At 40.1% G+C, this 22,058-nt stretch overlaps 2 protein-coding genes across 2 annotated transcripts in view; both read right to left on the bottom strand.

Moving 5' to 3' along the window:
- Positions 1–3,031: 3,031 nt before the first annotated feature.
- Positions 3,032–8,911, bottom strand: LOC140250327 (sulfotransferase 6B1-like). Its single transcript, XM_072333005.1, has 7 exons — positions 8,617–8,911; positions 6,850–6,995; positions 6,317–6,406; positions 5,504–5,630; positions 4,994–5,088; positions 4,462–4,618; positions 3,032–3,282 (listed from the first exon to the last, which is right to left on the bottom strand). The coding sequence occupies exons 1-7, from the start codon at positions 8,816–8,818 to the stop codon at positions 3,152–3,154; spliced, it is 948 nt and encodes a 315-aa protein (XP_072189106.1). The 5' UTR covers positions 8,819–8,911; the 3' UTR covers positions 3,032–3,151.
- Positions 8,912–11,547: 2,636 nt separating this feature from the next.
- LOC140250365 (sulfotransferase 6B1-like) overlaps positions 11,548–22,058 on the bottom strand; it is a 30,259-nt gene continuing 19,748 nt past the window's right edge. Inside the window, exons 3-10 of the mRNA XM_072333060.1 lie at positions 20,144–20,191; positions 17,765–17,841; positions 16,302–16,441; positions 15,557–15,646; positions 14,846–14,972; positions 13,639–13,733; positions 12,862–13,018; positions 11,548–11,940 (exon numbers count right to left, since the gene is read on the bottom strand). Of these exons, the coding sequence (XP_072189161.1) occupies positions 11,810–11,940; positions 12,862–13,018; positions 13,639–13,733; positions 14,846–14,972; positions 15,557–15,646; positions 16,302–16,441; positions 17,765–17,841; positions 20,144–20,191 (865 nt within the window). The 3' untranslated portion in view covers positions 11,548–11,809. The remainder of the gene's footprint in view (positions 11,941–12,861; positions 13,019–13,638; positions 13,734–14,845; positions 14,973–15,556; positions 15,647–16,301; positions 16,442–17,764; positions 17,842–20,143; positions 20,192–22,058) is intronic.

Here is a 22,058-nt window from a genome sequence, read left to right as displayed (position 1 = left end):
AAGTGTTTTTGCCATGGAGCCATTCTGGAAAGAAGGGAAGGGTAGAGACTGCAGCAGTCTTCTCACCAAAGATTAGAAAGTCATGCTTGCTTTGGAGAAAACACACCACTTTTCGTTGGCAAAAAATACAGCCTCAGTGGATTAAGCTAGGGCCTGCATCAACACATACATCTGAATGAGTTCCCCAGCACGTGGGGATTTTAGAGCACTCTGATTAAGGGAGATTGTTTTTTTCTGCTGCATACAGGTGTTTGAACTTTCCATAGAGCTGGAGATGGAACATCAAAAGTCACTGCAGCTAGAAATGACAACTCGGGCGCTGCAAGACCTGGTTGATCAATATCGCCCACAGGCTGCTGCAGCGGGCTGTAGCCCATTCTCACAGAATGGGGGGTGGCACGAAGAAAGAGCTCCAAAAGGAATGGGGCAGAAGCAAGAGCCCAGCCTCTTTGTGCCGGTAACTTGATGTGCTCTTTCTATCTCTATCCACACCACGTTGATTTGTTGCTGTGCTCATTGCTTTTAGGTATTTTCTGTTAGATGTTTAGTTCTCATTGTTAGTGCAGTGCCTCTGGCTTCCTTGTAGGAAAGCTGGAGAGCCGAAGAGAGATGTGTGAAAGTGCCTCTGCATGTGTCATGTGATCTTGGTACATAAGAAATATACAGCCTTTTCCTCATCCCCTTCCATATACAGATGGAGGTGGCTTAATACTAACTTTCATGTAAAAACAGCAGAAAGAGCAGGTGTGTTTCTTCATGAAGTAAAAATAATGCTCTTAATGTCCTCTTCTGATGCAGGCTGCCTCTCAGAGACGGCTAGAAGAGATTAATGCTGAAGAAGCAATGTTTAGAAAGCAGCAGAGACAGAGAATTGCAGCTCTGATATCAGAAATGCACGCCCAAAGCACACATCAGGAGAGCTTGCAGCAAATAGCACACTGGAAAGCAGAACTAGATCTGTCAGAAAAACTGTTCCTCATGGGTGAGGACATGAGAAGAAGCCTTGCTTCTTCTAATAAATCTTCTAAATAAATAGGTAGGATCAAACATTTTTTTCCTGTTCTTGGTGGTGGTGGTGGCCGCTGTCATTTGGTTGGTTGGTTGGTTTTCCCTCAAATAATAGAATATTCTTCTTCTTGTCTTGGCTGTTCCTTCCAACATCCTTGTCTTGATTCCAGTCCACATGATGGATGCCCATTCAAGGCAGAATACTCATCATAAGAGCTTTGATCCCTCCTATTCCTGAAGACTGTCTTCCCTTTCTGATTTTGAAGTTAGAGAAAAAAAAATAGTTTTCATGTAAGAATTAGTAGTCTTCTCCTCTTTCCTTACCTGTAGTAGAAAAGAAGAATTACTATTATGAGACAGAAATAATCCTTGCAGCCTCGGTCATGATGGTGCCTCTTCAGTTTGAGTTTTCACTGGAAAGAGAGAAACAGTCCTGTGTTCTTATTACCTTGTGGGAAAGGTTCTATAAATACAGCACAGTTTGGAAGCATGAGAAGCAGGGCATCTAACAAACTCAGATGCCTGCTTCCCTAAGTCTATGACCCTACTAGCCTGAAGAACAGCCCTGTGACAGTGTGAACAACAGCAGTTCTCGCACGCTTCTGCCTTTTTTGCACAGCTAATGAGAGACCAGCAGAAGCCAAGGACAAAGGCCTCAGGATCACACACGGAATCACAGAATTCTAGGGGTTGGAAGGGACCTCTAGAGATCATCGAGTCCAACCCCCCTGCCAAAGCAGGCTCCTACAATGAAGTTTCTCCATTGCGAGGCCAATGACTCAGGGCAACACCAACAGAAAACAGAGAAGATGACCTACAAGCAGCTTTACCTTCTGTTCTTCAACGGACAGGTCTTTCAGAGATGGGATTATTCCCCATGTATAGGCTGTCAGATTTCCTCTGCTACCTTCAGAAAGCCAACTTATAACAGTTTGTGAAAGGGGTTTATTCATTTTTAAGCCACAACCATCCATGCTGAGGGTTCAGGGTTTTATCTGAAAGATGCAGAGTCTTGTTTCAGGGTCCAAAATCTCATTTTTAGGATAATTGAGGGTTCCTTAGTTTTACTAATTACTTTCTTGGTTACTGGTTGTTCCAATTTGTCTCAGCCATGTTCCCATTAAGACTTTTCTTGGAGAATGGAGCTGAGCATAGCTCCTCTCCTTGGTGGCTCCTTGTGACAGTGTTGTTTCCTACCCCTCATGACATTCAACAAAGCCAAGTACAAGCTCTTGCTTGAGGGCTGCAGGATCCCTCAACAATACAAGATGGGGAACGGAAGGATAGGGCACAGCTCTGCCAAAAAGGATTTGGGGTACTGGTAGATGGCAAGCTGGACATGAGCCAGCAGTGTTCACAGAACATTGTATGTATTCACAGAACATGTACATATACACAGAATATGCACAGAACTGTCAGCCAACTGTGTATGGATTCCATCTGCAATACTCCTGTATCACTTGCAGGAGAAAGTTATCAGTGCATTCCAGGAACCTCTTGAATCTCTTATCCAGGGGTTCTGTTGCCCCTCCAACAACAACTGCAAATGTTTGTTTGAGGTAATTACTTTGGTACACTAGGACTGCAGATGTAGAATTTCCATTCAGTGTTATAATTCTCCCTTCTTTTCAAAGCTTCCCTTAGATACCTGCCACCTTCCTGACTTCAAGTTTTTCAGTATGAGCCCAACTGAGATGCATGAGGGAGTCTATGGGTTTTTAAAGTCTAGATGACAAAGAGCCTGTACCACACAGAATCACCTCTAGGGCCTCTGCCTGTGGCCATAGCCTTATGGTGTTAGACCATCTTAGCCCAAAACACAGGCATACTTCTGGTGGCAGCATGTGCTTTCTGTTTCAGGCCAGGATGCAGCCACAACAGGACACCTTGAGTCCTACAATGCCTGTGCCCCATCTCTCTTCCAGAAGGATGTCAGGGGCTTGCTGAAAGAATGCAAATATTTTATTTGGTTACAACAAGCAAGACTCCAGGTCCAGCACAAGTCTAAGAACCACAGCCCAAACACATAAGAGATACAAGCCCGATATCTGAGGGATTTCTCTCTTTTCTTATGGCAACTGGCCATCCTTGGTGAATTATCTTTGGGGAAGAACTTGCTGCAGTACTGATCCTTTGCTCATTTTCAGATCTTGCAGTATACATCATATTTAATCTTCGTTGCCAGAATTGTTCCCCCTATGCATTCTTCAAATTTTCGGTCCATTTCTTCATTCTGAACTTCAGAGAAGAGGTCTCTCCAGCTTCCAACAACCCCTGTGTGCAACAAGAAGTAACAAGGACTGAAAGTGGTTTCTCCTGAGAGAGGACAGTATATAGGCAGCAGTGGGGCAGACTCATGGCATATCTAAGGTTGGTTAAGTCTGATTTATGTCTCTGAGAGGCCTGATTGCTTAAAAGAAGCAAAGTAGCAAAGATAAGAAAAAAAAGGATGTAGCCAGGCCGCAGAGAGCATTGGTGCCAGACTGCCAAAGTGTTTCTCCAAAGTGATTTAATCCAGTGCTTACACTGAAGAAAGAGGAACCTGCTTTTGTCACAAAGGGAGACATCATTTACAAATGCCTCCCTCTGAAGGGACAAGTTATTTGGGGCTGTAGGGTAGACAGTAAAGAGGGATGGCGAAGGAAAGGGGCAAAAGCAAGCCCATGCCCACAGCAGGCAGAAATCAGAGACTCTTGAGCAGTGGGGAGCTGCTGGGCTGCCAGAGCTGCAGACATAGCCTTACATCTGAATAAATATCCCTACAATCACCACTGACCCATCCACTGAGAGAAACCATATTGAGACTATTTCTCAGTTCTCACTGAGAATGTAACAGTATGATGCCCAGGAGGCCAACAGAACAGTAAACATGAGGTTCAAGAGATCCTTCCTGCACTATCACACCTTCTCCAAAAAAGGATTTTCATGAAGTGACACATACAGTCAGAAAAGTCTAAAAGGCTCCTCTACTCCAAAGATACAAACAGTCAGGGGCCCTTTCTCCACACATCACACCAACCCATTCTTCTTACTCTCCAGATCCACGATCAGCCTCATCTCACAAGTCATAAGCAAAGGCAACACCAGCATCTATCCATAAAGAGGAACCACTGGACCCTAGCAGATTTGGTGCATAATTGTTGACATGACCTACTCCACTGTTAGCCTCCACCTGCACATCTTACTTGCCTAACTGTCTGGCATTGCTGCCACAGGGAAACAGCAACATAGAAGCAATGTTTGAGAGCCTTAAGTGTGGACATCTGAGTCACCTCATTACACTACTCACAAATGACCCCCAAATCCTGTCAATGGTAGAAGCATCTTGTACAAGATGCCACAAAATAGACCCCATCCACATCTGCCCTTCTGAACCAGCCCAGCAACCTCATGACTAAGTGACCACTCAGAAGGTGACTCTATAAGAGAGATCATCCATTTGCAAAGACTTACCCTTGCGAAAGAGGATGTCCCCAAATTTACCATGGGTTTCCTTGGACTTCTCCTTCATAGCTTGGAAACTGGTCTTCTTGGCTATCTTGGAAAACTCTTCCTCACTCAGGGAGAATCCAAAGAAAGCAGCAATCTTTTTCATTCCCAGTACTGGGTTCTAAATAAAGGAACATTGCAAAGAAGTGAAGTCAAAAGACTTTGTGGCTATGTTATAAAGCCAGCAGGGAAAGACTCCCTTCCACAGCGTCACTATGGAATTCTGACAGCTCTCACAGAGGGAGAACCCACTCATGGTGGCCTCAGGTTCAAGGCCATTTCTTCTCTCCCAAAAGCAACTGATTCAGATGAGTCTTTCCACACATAAGCAAACATTTTATGGGCCTCCTCAGGGGTGTAAGTAGCTCAGAAAGCTTTGCTCTTCTACAGGCTCAGACAGGATTGATTCGATAGCTTTTTCTTCCCCATAGTCCCTACAGATTTCAGGAAAGTTACACAGCATGCCCATCAAGGAGAGTTGGTTTAGATGTCACACCTCTTTCAGTTCCTCGTAGCTAATGATCATCATCCTCTTGTGGTCGAAGTGTCTGTTCCACTCCATTAAGTGGTCAAAGTAGGACCCCCAAGCCACTGCAGATAAAGAAAAGAGGCATATCTGTGTAGGCTATCCACCAAAACAGGCTGACTCAGAGGAGTCAGCCTAGACTGCTAAGCATGGCACTGGGATAGCGAAATGGGGACTGAGTAACATTTGTTGAGCGCAATGAAGGATCCTCCAGCTATGGCCACTAGATAGCACTGAACCTCCAGCTTTATTGAAAGTATGGAAAGATCAGGCTCAGTCTTTGCCACAGTCTTAGCATTCTGAATCTGACACAAAAGAAATTCAAATTCTCTGGTATACCCCTTTTCAGCTATAACATCAATCTATCCTCTTGACTCGAGACTGTCTTGGGAAAATATGTTGGAATAGGATTCCCAACCACAGGGATCTATGCATGCCCCTCAGGTGAAGAGGAATTCCAGAGGATGCAAGGCAAAGTACATTTCCCATTCATGAAAGCTGCAAAGTACTCATCCCAGGTAGCAAAGGAGGGCAGCACTGGCATGTTGTTGTAAAAGTGGTAATACGAGACAGCTGTGTCTTTGGGATTCCGAACCAGCAGAAGGATCTGCAGAAGGAAAACAGATGATTTGGTTGTGATTTGGTGACTGGCCAAAACATATTCTTCTCAGCACATTGCATGTTCACAACCAAGTGCCACACAGTGATAGGCCAGTTTAATTCCTCTTGTTTAATAAGAAATCAGAGCCTTTGCAGACAACTTGTGAGCTTAAAGATAAAAAGAAATAGCTTTTTAATGATACCCTTGGGACTCAGCTTTGAACTAGCTCAGATCCAAAGAAATGAGCTCAAGGTCTCCACACCAAGAGACATACAAGTAAGTCGTGGGTGCACCCATGCTTTTCTCTGCAGCAGTTCTCATCAAAAATCATCTTAGTCTCAGCCCCTCCTGGGCTTTCCACAGGTACCCATATCACAGAGGCAAGTTAAAGTAGATGCAATAAGTACTTGTTGTGCTTGGTTTCCTGATACAGTTTTGGAGGCTTGTTTCTGAGATCTTACGGTCAATAACATCCAGCTGCAAACCCACTGACTGAAAATACTTGAGTCAGCAAAGCTACTGGCTTTGGAGAGCATTTTTATTCATACCCTCAACACGTAGCACCTTCCCTCTTCATTGTTGGAAACACATCTATGCACCAACCAGCCTAGGTTGAAAGTGCAAAAAACCCATCTCATCCAGGCAGATGAAAACTAACTTGAGGTGGAAATACTTCCACAGTGTGGACTCACCTTAGCCTTCCCTTGGAGAATGGATGGGGGCAGGAGATGAGGTGCCAGATGGGTTAGTATGATTCTTCGGGAAGGCAGCTTCTTCATCCTCTTTAAAGCAAGTAGGAGAAATGGGACAGAATAGAAATAACTTACTCAGGAATCATGGTTAATAAGTAAAGGGGAGACCAGAGAAGGATCTTTTCCCTTAGGAGATCCCAGGGACATGCTGATGGTGTTGGCTTCTACCAGCCTCTGCCACAGAGCACCATGTCACATGAGACAGGCCTGAAGGTACAATATCCATGAGAAAGATCTTATTAATTAAACCTACTGGTTCCAGGGCTGGACCCCCTTGAGTGTCCTCACAACTTTCTGGCCATCTGAAGCATTTGCGCTGGGACACTAGGGGCCATGGGACATTTTTGCTGCGCTAACCTTAACACTTGTTACTGCTCTAAAGCTGCCTATTGCTTCTGGGATAAGGCCATTGATTTTCAACTGTTACTGCCTATAGAAAGAGTATTGCCAGTGCTTTTTCAGTAACTGCTCACCTCAAATACTCCAGGATCTCCAAACTCTAGACGTGGAAACATCTGTAGCTCCTTTTCAGCATTTATTCTCTCTTTCATTTCTTCTTCTGTATATTTAGCATCTGTTGATTCTATCTCTCTCACCATTTGTTCAAGCCAGTTTGTTCCTGAAACAATAAAGCCTCCAATGGCAAATCCAGTCCGGGCTGCACATCTGCACTTTTCCTGTCAACTGGGTGGCAGGATATCCTGTCAAGCTGGTTCACATCTATGAACCAGTGCACCTTACCCTTCCAACATAAGGGCAGTAACAATCAGGACATGCCAAGATCCAAGAGGAACAGAACTGTCAGCCAAATGTGGAATGCTACCCAGCTTGCTTCAGAAACACATCCCATCCCTCAGAGGTAACAGAAGCAGACCTCTATTGCTATTTCCAGCTCTAACACTCTTTTGTCATCTCAGAATACTCCTAAGGAAAATAACAGCAGTATTGTTCTGAGCATAGGGCTGTTCTCCTTCCACAGCATTGCCTTTGGGAGCACCCTGTTCCCTCCTCCTGACTAGCTTCAGTTCTCAGTTTCATCACGGCCAACAAATTTTGGCCTCATTCCCAGTCTCCCAGAAGGTAGGAGAAGGATTCAATGACCAAATCAAAAGCCCATCAAGGTATGTCATTATCTTTGCACTAGGCTCAGCTGTCTTGAATTCTGCAGCCTGGCACAGGTGGTATATGAAGCAGGCGCTGAGTTTGAAGATCCTAATCTCAGCTTTCATTTTACATCTTCTGGGATACGTAGCTGGACATTTTTGCTTGTACACAGTCCTACAAGCTGCACACAAAGAGAACATTATAAACATCACCAACTCTACTTTCTGCATTTGATCTGTTAAGATATGTTTGTGATTAAGGATAAACAGAAAGGAAACCAAAATGTCTGTGTGAAAGGGAGAAGAAAAAAAATCAATAATCCTAGTAGCATTTATGCCTTTCTAACCAGTTAGATACATGGAAGTCACTTGTATTCTGTAATGCAGTAGGTCTATGGAAAGAACAGTTCTTCTACCTTCATTTCTAGAATACAGTCCCTGTATTGCCTATGTAGCAAGTGGGGTAACAACATACTGTCCTGCATTAGCAAGACTATCAAGCAAGACTGTATAACCAAGTTAGAAAATCAAGAAATGTTATTATTCTGCTTTAATCCAACACTGGTCATTTCACCGCTTGTATACAATGTGCAGTCATGCACTGAAGTACAAGAGATTTTAAGTATCCGGGGAGGAGCCTGCTTAAAGCTGCTGAAATCACCGGGACCTGAAGTGAATGAAACACATCTTATTACAGTCTTCCTCTATCAGAGGTAAATAAGCAGAGCGAATATGCAGCTAACTCTTCTGAGAATAAGCTAAGACAGTAGGAGAATGTTAAAATCACAAGGGAATGTCTGCCCACACAGAAGTTACATAAACCAAAACACTATAGTGGGAGAGCTCTACAATAGTTTTTCAAAGAGGAGGTAGATCTCCACCCTCAATGTTTAAAAATTTCTGGATAAAATCTTGAGTACCCACACCTGAATTTGGAAGCTTGGTCTTTCCACAGCTTTGCACAGGAGGTCAGATCAGACAACCTCCAAAGACGCTTTGCAGCTTAATCTCATGATCATATGGAAACTGATGCCACCCTAAGTTTTCCTCAGGTATTACAGCTGTGTTAAATGATGGTATACACCCCAGGATTACAGCATAGTGCATCTGACTATTTATCAAGCAAACAACACTCACCTGTTTTAGGATAGCCTGCTAGAATCACATCATTGCTCCTGGTTTCAAAGGATTTCAGAGCTTCCATAGTTTCTGGACTGCTAAGTGCAGCAGGATACAGAATGCCATCATAGGAAAACAGCAGATCTTCTGGGGAAGTCTTTTCACTCTCTGAAAAGCAGTGTTCTACAAATTCAATGACTCTTTCCCTATTTCTGCTCATGCTTATAGCCCTGTAATACTTTTCTCAAGCAGAGATACAAGCTGTCTTTTCACAGTGCAGGAGAACTTTATACAGTGTGTTAGGAAAGTGGAAAGGGCGTTCACTCAGAAATGAAGATATATATTACTGATTAACTCAATTTGAACTGTTATCTCCTTTCAGAATTACAGGAGACAAATAGCAGTGACACGGAGTCTCTGCCATGCCTGAAAATAGCAAGAGTAGTCTGTTCTCTACAAAGCATTGCTACTAGGGAAGCAACAGCAATATTGGTAGCATTCAAAATGAGGGAAAGAGCTACAAAGGTTTTAAGATATTGCTTAAAATATTTTTAACAGCTGAGCTATTCTGTGTGATTTGTGAACAGAATGACCAGCATATAGTGGTTATGTAGATAGTGGATCTTAATCTGATTTGCTGTTGACTCCGCTAATGAAGGCAACTTTCTTCCAGCTGCTGGCTCTATCTTCAGTTAGTTAATCATTGTAACTTTATGATGCTTTACATGATATGACCACCTAAGTCATACTTATATTACATGATTACTTACATACATGATTAAATAACCACATTTGAGACCTCTTATTTCACCATTTCCTACAGGAAGATTGCTTTCATGTGCAACTCAAATACTTAGGCTCTACAAATGCATTAATCAAATTCATCTGTACAACATGAATTCAGTTTCTTCCTACACCTGTCCATAATTTAATCTTTGGGTGAAATTGTTATTACATAGGGGAAAATTATTTGAATTCTGGCTGATGCCTCTTCAGAATACAATGAGTAATGAGATGGAAAAATATGTATCTCCACAAGTTATTATGAATTGTTTCTCTGGTAGCTTCAGTTCTCTTCCCTGGTCTCAAGATATAGAAATTAAATAACTTAAAATCATATATTATACACATACTAGTTTGTCCACCAGAATGTTGAAAATAATGTTGAATATAACCAGGAATTTCTAATTAGGGATATTACTTTAATTGTCCCTCCCAGATTTGCAGTGATCCAGTACACACAGCTGGACCTTGAACACAGTTTTGCAACTAACTTAATGACAGCCATGCAAACAAGTGGATATAACTGCAAATATTGCTGTTGATGCCCTGGTTCTGGATGCTTATCATTGTTTCTCAGAACCCAAATCTCCTCTCAGTACTTTAATTCTTCAAACCCATTTGTAAATTATAATCTGTGATGGATGCAGTCAACTTCTCCATTTGATATAAGTCCTGGTCAGGCTTACAAACATGAGGCATTGATGTGGTCATTCCTTGAATGGAACAACTCCTTAATAATAAAGGACCAGGTGGGTGCACAGCCATGATTGCAAACCAAAGTGGGCACAGCACTAGAGCAGATGACCACTGAAATCCCTCAGGAGAGATAACAAATTAAATTAGAGGTCAAGCACAATGTTATAATAATTCTCATTTTGATTAAAAGTTAATCACTTCATAGCAGTCAGAGGAATCCTAATTTGAGCCCTCATTGCTGAAGCAGCAGGCTGCATGACACTGATTTCACTTTAGGAAGGGTTCACAGATCACAACAGCCTCCCTTCATGGTAGTTACGGGGAGCAATAAGGTCTCTCCTGAGCCTCCTCTTCTCCAGGCTGAGCAACCACAGCTCCCTCAGCCATTCCTCACAAGGCCTGTGCTCCAGACCCCTCACCTGGGGTCACTGTCTTTCTTGCTGTGAGGGGCACAAAACTGAGCACAGTACTCGAGGTGCAACCTCACTAGTGCAGAGTAGAGAGGGACAATCACTTCCCTGATACTGCTAGCAATGCTATTTCTGATACAAGCCAGGATGCCATTGGCCCTCTTGGCCTCCTGGGCACACTACTGGCTCATGTTCAGTTGAGCATTGACCAATACCCCCAAGTCCATTTCCCCTATACAGTTTTCCAGCCACTCTGATGCAAGCCTGGATCATTGCCTGGGGTTACTGTGGCCAAAGTACAGGACCCAGCACTTGGTCTTGTTGAACTTCAATCCTTTTGTCCCAGCCCAGCTATCCAACTTGTTCAAATCCCTCTGTATGGCCTTGCTACCCCTGTGCAGATAGACACTTTGTGCCAACACAAACAACAGCAGTTCTTAGAAGAAGCACAAGGGTGCGTAGATTAAGGAGTATCTTCAAACACAAGAAAAAACAAAAACATTGGCTCCACGATTTTCCTTTTACTAACTTTTATGCAGGTAGAAACATTATTTTCAGTGAACCAAAAGAAAAATTACATTATATTAGAAAGAAAATTAATTTGGGATATTTCTTGTGTTCCACAAAGAGAATTATACATAAAAATGGAGCTTCTCATTGGATCTTGGCTGCTAATACTGATCTGTAAGCTGAATTTCAGCTTGAAATTCTACACTTGGAGAGATTAAAGTCCTTAAAAATGATGACTGCCATTCCCTTTCTTTACCCTCCCTCTAGCTTTTATCCAGTTTGTGCTGAAGTCAGAGTGAAGATATTCTTCATCGTTAATTAAGGCTATGTCAGATCCATATTTTGATGGTGATCTTAGTTGTGGAGATGTCAGCTGATCTGAGGCATTTTTGAAATAACAAAAAACAAACAAAACAAAACAAAACAAAACAAAACAACAAAAAAAATATCTCCACATGCTAAATAACCCCTAAGTAACCCTATGTAAATTATCTAGCATACTAAGTTTCCCTAGAAAGCGAAAAAGGCCTTTTTCTTCCAGGAGGCAGCTACTGAAACAAGCCTGCCATGTTTATCTGAATATCATTAGTTACCATCGTATTCAGCAAATGAATGTAGCCAAAGCAAGATCTCTCATTTAAAAAAAAGAAAAAGCCAACTATCCATTGTTGTCACTGTAAAAGTTCCTGCCATGTGACTTTTACAATGATTCCAAGATGCTTTTATTGTTTCATCTAGCTTTATATTGTTTATCATTCAGATGAGTGAAGAACATGGTGGAAAGTTTTTGGTCAACCACATTCCATTACTCCTCAGGATTTGCAGTAGACTTCATACTTTAACTTTGATCCTAGTTTCGTTCGTGCTATACGTTCTTCAAATACTTTGTCCATTTTCTCATTCTGCTCTTCATTAAAAAGATTCTTCCAGTCACTTACACCACCTTCAAAGAAGCAAATAAACTCTTTAGAAACAAGAAATCGTATTTTTCAGTTATATACATGTATATATATACATATACATCTCTTATCCATTAAGTGGAGTTGATCCATATTTTCAAGATAAAACTTAGTTCCTTTCTTCACTAGTGTAATTTTGTGGCGTAACTGGAGTTACAGCTCTGTGGAACTGCTAAAATAGAAAAGAACAGAGTCTTATTTCTCTGCAGCTCTTTACTCCACTGTCAGTTATGACTGACAAGATGGAAGTTCATGAAGGCTGGATTATGAATCACCTGTCTGGAGTCAGAAATGGGTTTCTGCTCACTTGTCAACTTGTGTTTTTATACAGTGGCTGCAGTTTGCTGCAAGAGCTTCACTGGTTCTCAAGTTTGCAGCTGGGATGAAGTGTCCATCTGCCTGGGAGTAGAAAGGAACTACAGAGGGATCTGGACAGACTGGATCGATAGGATGAGGCCAGCGGGATGAAGTTCAACAAATAGGGCTAGAGGGAATTGCTTCAAGTTGTGTCAGGGGAGGTTCAGTTTGGATGTTAAGAAAAATTTCTACTCCAGAAGAATGGTCAGATGTTGGAACGGGCTGCCCAGGGAGGTGGTGGACTCACCTTCCCTGCAGTTGTTCAAGAAGCATTTAGATATTGCAGTAAGGGACATGATTTAGTGGGAAAATGTTGGTGGTAGGTGGATGGTTGGACTTGATGATCTTGGAGGACTTTTCCAACCTCAGTGATTCTGATTCCTCACCAGTGCTCCTTTACTAGTCTTCTCAGGCAGAGCAGTGATAATATGCTTGATACTTATGTATAACACTTTACAGTATATGTGCAAAAAATAAGCCAGTGATGAATGAGCTTAGGTTCTTGAGAGAATCATGTTTCTGCCTCTGGGCCTCCAGAAGCTTCCTACCTTTGCGAAAGAGCATGCTGCCCAGAGCCCCATGGGTCTTCTGAGAATTTGCCTTCATGGACTGGAAACTGCTTCTCTCTACCACCCTCTGAAGCTCTTCCTCAGTCAGGGAAATCCCAAGGAAAGAGGCAATGTTTTTCACTCCCAGGGGTCGATTCTGAAAAGTAGAATGAAAGATACCATGTGACAGTCAAACAAATTACACTGCTTTCTTATCAAACTTCTTTCAAAGCCCAGCATCTCTCAGTTGGCTGCATATTTAGAGGTTTCAGAGCTCAGCAGGACTGGAGTGGTATGTATTGTTTCTCTTTGTTATTGTTCTAAAGAAAACATCACCTGCCTTTCTGTATATCACAGAGAATTGCATATGCTTTACAGTTGAGCCAAATCTATGCTGCTGATTATCCAAAAGCTCTAAAAAAGAATTACTGCAGATTTTGATTTAAAATGACTTGGGCTTATACTGCAGCAGGAGAGAAAGCATGAATCAATTTTACACACACACACACACACACACAGAAAGGCTTTTAAGCTGGAGACACACACACACACACACACAGAAAGGCTTTTAAGCTGGAGATCCACTTTGCCATCCTTTAAAACAAGGATCTGACTCATACACATATCATTCAGTTTTAATACACTATGCATGTATAATGGTTTATTGGTTTAGAAACAATTACACTTCGAAGTGTAAAATATGGAAGTGTAAAATGTGGTGAATGGAGTTAAATCTATTTGGTGACCAGTCACAATTTCTTTCTATTGATAACTTACCTCTTTTAGTTCTTCATATGTTATTGTCATAACATTTTCATCACTGGCATATTTGTTCCATTCAGAAAGGTAATTGAAATAGGATCCCCAAGGCACTGAATAAAACAAAATAATCCTAAGATGAAGAATAAATGAACATAAGAAAAGCTCATTATTATACTAATCAATTTTTACTTCTTAAGTTGATCCCTAAGTCATGGCCATAGGCAATCATGGCTCTGCCAGAGTTTAACCCATTCTGGAGGATTTATGGTTCTTTGCAACACACACAGTCCAGAGCCATCAGGGTAAGTTCTCTTACCAGCTCAGTGTGGCTCTAAAGGGTTTGCCTGCTACCTCCACTTGAGCTGCAAAAACAAGAGTCCAATCCCTTTTTCACCTGTATTGCAGGACTTTTTTATAGGCCAGATCAGCTCCCTAGCTGGTCCACTGCACACTTTCACAAACAGTTGTGCTGGAACAGCAGTGGGGCAGAAGCACATTGTTGGGATCAAAGGCTGGCTGTGGCCAGTATCCACAACAATAAAAACAAAGAAGCCAAGGAAAAGTCCAAAGAAGCCCAACCTAGCTGGCTCTGTATGTGTGCATCTCAGGGAGGTGATGAAGTTTGTACGTTGATATGGTGAAACTAGTCAGTATTTCAAGTCAGATACGAGTCTGCTGAAGTGCTATCAATACTCAAAACATCATGAAAACGTAATCCTAAAACCTTACTTCTAAAGCTTTGTTTAACCCTCCCTTCTGCTGGCCATGTGATATGGCAACCTGGAGAATTTATGTAATTTTAAACTAATGAGATTTATTTTCTTTTGCTTTCTTGGTTTTTGTAATGCACTTAGACATAGCCCGAATCACTTCTCCAGTCCACTTTGGTATGTAGATATTGGACACAAGATGATGGACAGTGGAGGGAAGGGGTGAAGGGGATCCAAGAGGAAGACAAGGAGGAACTGCTTCTTCCAGTTAAAATATCACTTCGTGAAAGTTAAAGCTGTTTATGGGAGAACAGTTTGGATGAACAACTTCAGACAGTAAGACAGATACCATAAAATTTACTTCAGCTTTTTGATTTTCTCTCTTTAATCCCTGCTCTTAATTTTTTTTTTTCCTGTAATCCAAACAATCCTAGTGAATCTGGTTTACAAAATGCAAAGTTTTTAGACAATGCCAAAGAACAGAATAAATAACATAGAAGAATATACTGTACTTTTCTCTGTCATGAAAGCCGCAAAGAAATCGTCCCAGGTCTCATATGAGGGTAGAGCCGGCAAGGCGTTGGAAAAATGGAAAAATGAGGTAGCTACATCTTTCGGATTGCGAATCAGCAGCAGTATCTAAAAAAATGAAATCTTTTATTTCTACAGGAAGAAAACAATAAAGCATAGCAAGACAAAAAACTTAACAATCTTCAGATTTTCAGGTTGGGCAGTCTACAATGTCATCCACTACTTGCAGAAGTAACTTTTTTTTTTTCCAGGAAGAGGGGTATTTCACTTCACTTCAGCACCTTGTGAAGTTGATTTCATACCGTTATTAAAACATGTTTCCCAGATTAATCAAATTAATCATGCAGAATACAAATAGTATTAATCATTTAGATGACTGCACACAAATACAAATTCTTTCTGAAACTTTCAGCAACACTGTAAAAAGACACCCATAGGAAATTTTGTAAGCATAATGTTTTACTGCTGGAACCAAACCTTTTCCCCCATGTTTGCCTTCCTGAGACTGACACAAGGATATCAATAAGGATGAACTGAGATTTATTGAGATGAATGCAAAAATACTACATACTACATACAGCATACTACCTAAGTATAAAAGTAATTTTTAAGTTTGGCAGAAATGCACTAAATTGGCTTTCAAAGACATCTGATTGTGTGTTTCCATACATGACATTCAAATCAGCACTCACCTTGGCTTTATTTTTGAAGACAGACTTTGGGAGGTTGCCAGGACACAGATGAGTGAGTATGACTCTTCGAGAAGGTAACTTCTTCATTCGCTACATTAAGAATTGAAAGGAGGAAAGTAGACAGTGCCATTATTGCAAGTATTCTTCTCCATTGGCCTGTGATAAAATATGACTTTGCTAAGTTTGTTAACTGTTTTTGGCAGATCAGTTATGCTTTATGATTGTTATCCTGGTATTTTAGTGGACTTCTCTCAGCAATAACCTTCAAAAAACTGTAAGGATGAATATTTGGGAAGATTATTCATTGCTTTGGTGCTAAGGAATTTAGTATGTTCTGTTCGACAAGGTATAGAACCTAAATGTAATGTGCAGAATCTAGCTGGAGGTGTGATAAAGCTGAAGAATCCAAAGAAGAGAGAAGGGGTAACAAAGAAGTAGAAGAAACAAAACTCATTATTTCAATATTTAACTTTTCATGAAACTGTTCTTAAGTACAGAAAATGCTACACTGTATTTCTGAAGTGTCTGCATTTCTAATGAGTATGTGCTCCTCTCAAGACCCCTAGAGTGAGTATTTATCCTTCAGCATTTGGTGATGCAGATGAGATTCAGTCTGGCCAGATGCATCCTACATAGGAATGGATAGTTCCCAACAAAGACTGGAGTATTTCTCAAACCATATATTCAGATATTCAGTGTTTGAAGAACCACATTCTCACATCTTTAATAATTATTCTGTGCCCACCTCATATTTCTCAATATCTCCAATTTCAAGATACGGAAATTCTTCTAGCTCTTCATCATTAACACTCTTTGCTTCATCAGGTCTGTTTTTTTCACAAGTGGCCACCAGATCACTTAAGATCTGACCTAGCCAGTTGGTACCTAAAAGGGGAGAAAATAGAGAATTGCATGTAAAGCCTTGAGAAAAACCATAAATGAATTTGCAAGGACAGCCAAGAGGTAGCAGCTACAATCTCATGAATTGACTGGTCTTCTTTAAGGCATCAGCTGACTGGACAATCAGCCTTCAGGGCCGTACCTTTGCTGTTACATAACTATACATATCTTTCTCCAACTTAAATGGCTAAGTACATCATGAATTGCATACTGTACGTCAACTAAGAAAGGAGGAGAAATATTGATTCAAGTAACAAATGTAAGAGCAGGCAGGATGTTAACCTATACCTCAAAACCCAGTGCATCATGTATGTTTTCTGATATGCTGCACAGTTTTATCTTGAGTGGAAGGATGGGTCACAGAACTTCAGCACGTGTGCAGTACCAGATCTGAAACTGTGCTGTGTGTGCTAATTTTCTTTACCATACAGTGTTTATCCAGAAAACCTCTAAATTATTTCACGTATATTTATTTCATTCTTATTAATAATATAAAGTAGAGCCTGAAGATAACTTGTATCATTAGTTTACCATTTCCTGACCTGCTGACGCTGGTTCCTACATCTTTATCATTACAGTCATAATAAGTGTATCTTGATGTATATCATTTCTTCAGAAAGAAAATATGCTTTCCAAAAGCACAAAATCTTAACAAACCTGCAAACTGTGACTATCTTCCGTAAGACACTGTGAATCCTATTGCTGAAGGATAAAAATAACTATTTGAAATGGATATGTGACACATCCAAGAGCCTGTGTAGTACTTTCAGGCAGAAGTAGCAACCTCATTAAGGATCTTGATCTCCCAATAAATCAGTGTGACCAATTCAAGTTTTTACAAAAATATCTTTTTTATAGCAATGGATTTCAGAAAATTTATACATGTATATGAATATTACAAAAATAAAATATATGCACCGTTGCATGTGAAGGCTCCAATAGGACCATTATATGAAGAAAAACAAATCTATTACCAAAGATATTATATAACTCCAATAGCAGACCCTGCAATATCAAGAAACCTAGTTATTTCATGATCTTGCATTTTGATTCTGTCCGATTTGTGCATTCACGTTCACAACTATAAAAATTAAAGATAACAAAAATTTATCACTCTGCAGCTAAGAAAATCAGGTAACTTTCTCAGTCACTTGCAAAACTTTCAATATAATATTCTCATAATTAGCTTTCTTGTATATGTTTGAAGAAAAAAAAATTAATTCTAGAAATTTTTCTGAAAACTGTAAATACAATCTACTTATTTGTCATCACACAAATTAATTTATGAAGAAAGCAAGCAGTATTTACCAGATTTAGGATATCCTGCCAAAATGACATCATCGCTTCTGGCTTCAAAGGTTTCCATGGCTCTGAACACTTCAAGACTGCAAAAAGCAATAGGGTAGAAAGTCCCCTTGTAAGAAAAAAGCCTTTCATTACGATCCAGTGCTTTACCAGCAATTATTGCCTTATCTATCACATCAATAAATTTCTTCCTAGGTTTTTCCATTCTTCTCTCTCTCTCACACAGTCTCTGTCACAATGTGAAATGCTACACAGACAGACAGACACTGGTTGCCACATTACAGGGCCTTTTATTTTCTTTGTGGAGGGGGTGGAAGGGGGGTGTGACACTAAGCAATAATTTACTACTCTTTCTGAAATTATAATAAAAAACTCCAGAAAAAGACCTCAAATCATTTGAACTTCTCAGTATCAACAGAAATATGGATATAATTGAATAAGAAAAACTGGAAAATGTAGTTGCATCCCAGGTTAAAGCATTTCTCTAACTTGAAAACATCATACGCCAAAAATATGCAAGTAATTACAGCACAGAGTTGATAAACGAAGTACATCAAAATTCAAAAAGGACACAAATTACAGACTGCAGTTTCAATAGCACAAGCAGATATAAAGAATAATATCTGTTCTGATCCTTTCAGTATTCATTCTGGGATGTTTTCTTATGTAACTTTTTTTTTTTTTTACCTTTTTTTTCCACAGAAATTGGATTAAATGTATTAGGATTGGGAGACAAAGTGTTCATTATGTTAGTGAATTCATTAGCAGCAGGTCTTATTATTATTATTATTTCTTTATTTTCTCATGAATGTATCACAAACTAAACACTAAGGAAATGTGTTTAATTGGGATATTTACTTGCTGGCTAAAGAAGGGTTGGGAGAGTAGGCATTTCCTAAGGAGGAAATAAAAATGATAATTCATCCATTCAAGCCAATAGCATTGCTGGACTAGGGTTTCCATGAAAGAAATGCAGATCAGTCACTTGATTGCCTAGAGAAATTTTGTGAGACAAAATCCTTTGGATCTCCAATGTATTTTTGCAAGAGAAAGCAGTCAGGCCAGTCTTTCCCTGGAGACATGCATTATCCTTAGAAACCAGAAAAACGGTGTTACTGAAGAAAAACTCATTAGAAGAAATAAGTCATGTGGAGGGATTTTGAGGAGAATTGAATTTCTTGGCATAAAAAATAAATCAGGCTTAATATTTAGTAATGTGAGCTTTTGATACAGCCACCAGCCATGACACCATAGCTGAGAGAGAAGGAGTGAACTTTGCACTGTACGTGTTGCATAAGAAAGACCCTCTGATCCTGCCAAATGCGGAATCAGGAGACTGATGGAAAACATCAGTTGGTTTAAAGTTTCAAAGAAGCAGCTTGAAAAACATGGAGATTAAAAACAGATTAAAGGATTTGGTAATCTCCAGATTAATGGTGTTTGTTGTTCGAACCACCAATGTGCCTCTAAAGGTTTCTGACTTCCCATACTTATCAGACCTGATCTTTCCAGGTTGTGGGAAGAGACCGGTGACTTTGCCATGACAGCTACAGGACACTGCAAGCTGTCAATTACCTGGTGAGATGATTTGCTTATGAAGAGTCATTACCAGTTGAAGGAAACAATGAAACAATCCCAAACACAGCCCCAGAATTTAGAGACTGTGCCCTCAGGTGGTATATCAGAAAAGATGGGTGTCTATAACTATCTCTGTGATCTGCATTTATCTCATTAAGGCTCTAGAAAAGTCTTCAGTAAACCAGCTTTCTGAACTGATCTAAAATGGATCTTGATCCATTTATTATGGTACTCTAAAAATATGTGTAATATTGACAGAGAGATAAAAAAGCTGTTTAAACTGGGGTGTAATCCTCTGTTAAATTATCAATGATAATCCTTTATCTTTTGCTTTCCTCCTGAACTGTAGATTCTCCTTCATGACAGTCACTTCCCTTGACAAAAAACATATCTGAGCCCACCATCAGGTTAGATGACCATCCCTAGTCTGTAAATTAATACCCAGCTCTATCTTTCCCATGTGTCCCAGCTAAAGTTTCACAGCTTTTTTTCAGCCTCGTCTTTGTTGTCTCTGAAGAATTTCCACTCTCTTAATCCCCTCTCTGGAACAAGGTAGGAAATAAGTAATTTTCCACATCTTTCATCATCCTTATTAATGCGCTGGCTAGCTGCCAGAGTACAGATGCGAAATTTAACTTGCCTTTTCCCTCCTGTTAATGCTCCACTAAGTAAAGATAAAGAACACACCAGCAAATACAGAGAATTGCACGATACGTTGTTCTGGAGAAGCTGTCTTCTTGTACTATCTAAACATGTTAGCTGTATGTTAACAGACTTCTCAAACCATCACCAAAAGAGACTTATTTTGTTTGCTTTGTCTGATCTCCTCCACAAATACTGGTGAAATGAACGTAAAATAAATAAATATTTAATTAATTAAATAGTAGAACATTAACTAGAGCTTTGTTACCACGAAGACGTGTAGAAGTGGGAGACGGGTAAATGACCCAATTCTCAGTGTTGGTCAAAAAGTAACTTATTGCACCATCATCTATCAGTACAACCTGACCTTAACAGTAAAAGAAGAAGAGGAAAAAAATGGGCAGGAGGGGACAAAGAAGAATATTAAAGCCTTACAAAGCATTCTGTGATGTTTTGGAGGATTTTCTGATTTTTGCTAATGCACTACATGTCCTGTTTCCTGCACACCTTTCATCAATCCCACCATGTTCAACACCTCTGAAACAGTCAGACTGCCAGGGTCTCTAGTATAGAAGTAATTATGTCATACAATGTGTAATGTGTCAATACAGATGAGGCTAAACATATAACACAAATGTAATAGATGTTAAGGATGTGTCTTGAAACAGGATACTCAGATGCCCACACACCAAAAAAATAATAATAATAAAAATAGAATTGCCAATTTCTTTGGAAAAACAAACAAACAAAAAAGTAATAATTAATTTCCAGTATATGAACTCTTATATACAAATCAGGATGTTAAAACAAACATAATAAGCTCAGTGGAACATATGAGACATAAATGTATATATCCCTATGGGAGCTGGAAGTATGCAGCTTGGCTCTTAAACATGAAGTCAAAATTCTGTGTTTTCTCAGAGATAATTCTTTGCCTAAATATCACACGTGAACTGCTTTGGTGTGCTGTTTTCTTTTTCATTTAACTTATCAAAGACATTTAGTTTTCTTCAAGTATTGTAGCATCAAAACTAAAAAGCAAAATGAACTATAGGGCATTATTCTCTGATTTGTTTCAGAGCATATTTCACCATGGATTTTGCTGAGTCCCAGTCATGATACTGTAAACTAATCCTTCAGACAGTTTGACACTGTAAATTAATCCATCAGACAGTTTAAGATGAACTGCCAGTCCATAAGCTCATGCAGACACTGAATACCTTGCTACCAGGACAACTTGGGCACTGGGGATAGTTCATCCTATTTACTCCTGGCCCACACTCTACAACTTTCTTTATCCTTTCTTTGCCCTCAAAGGACTGAGCTGACTGCACTCCATGTTTTGTGTTCTGGGGGAGGATGAGGTCTGTGGTGTACTACTGGAAAAGAGACTGGGAAATGGAGAGTTATTTATATGCATCCATAGCCTCCTATCCTCATAGAGATGAGGGGACAGGTGTGAGAAACTGATGTAAGGCACCCTCCAGGTGCCAAACGGCCCTTGGCCTTCTAAAGACATGCAAGAGAATTTGACAATAGAAGAGGAAACAGAATATTTCTTTGACATGGAATATATTGAAGCGCAGCCATTAGATTCCTCTATATGTGATTAATTAAAACACTGCCCAGTAAATGAACATAATGTTTAACACATAACGTTCAGCTTTAAAATCTGGTACACACTGTAAACACTGTAAAAACAGGTGTAGTCTGAACACTATTGCACTTGTCTGCAACCTTGACATTTCTCTGAAGTGTCATGGAACAGCAATCCTGATCAGAGTTCAAGAGTTGATTAGTTTACCAGCTCTGTTTGTCTTTCAGGCTTTGCAATACACACCATATTTCAACCTTGCTCCAAAAGTGGTTGCTGCAAATAGTCCACTAAGCATTTGCCAATTTACAATCTATGCTTTTCCTTTAAAAGACTCCCGTAGTCACTAGTGCTGCCTAAAAGAAGCAGTAACAACATGGGTTTTACTATTCAATACAGCCATTTTCACAAGAAACATCATTTATATCTTCCTACGTGACAAGTGGGGTGAGGGGTATTTTTTTGTTTTGTTTTGTTTTTTAC

Source organism: Excalfactoria chinensis, chromosome 3, assembly GCF_039878825.1.
Source record: "Excalfactoria chinensis isolate bCotChi1 chromosome 3, bCotChi1.hap2, whole genome shotgun sequence".
NCBI classification, from domain to species: domain Eukaryota; kingdom Metazoa; phylum Chordata; class Aves; order Galliformes; family Phasianidae; genus Excalfactoria; species Excalfactoria chinensis.
Note: the sequence above shows the minus strand (reverse complement) of the source record. Positions and strands in the feature narration are given on the sequence as shown.

Coding starts and splice junctions, on each gene's coding strand:
- LOC140250327 (XM_072333005.1), bottom strand. CDS start 8,818: ATGAGCAGAAATAGGGAAAGAGTCATTGAATTTGTAGAACACTGCTTT. Junction 6,996..8,616: donor AGCAGGCTATCCTAAAACAG/GTGAGTGTTGTT, acceptor TTATTGTTTCAG/GAACAAACTGGCTTGAACAA. Junction 4,619..4,993: donor GCTACGAGGAACTGAAAGAG/GTGTGACATCTA, acceptor TCCTTTATTTAG/AACCCAGTACTGGGAATGAA.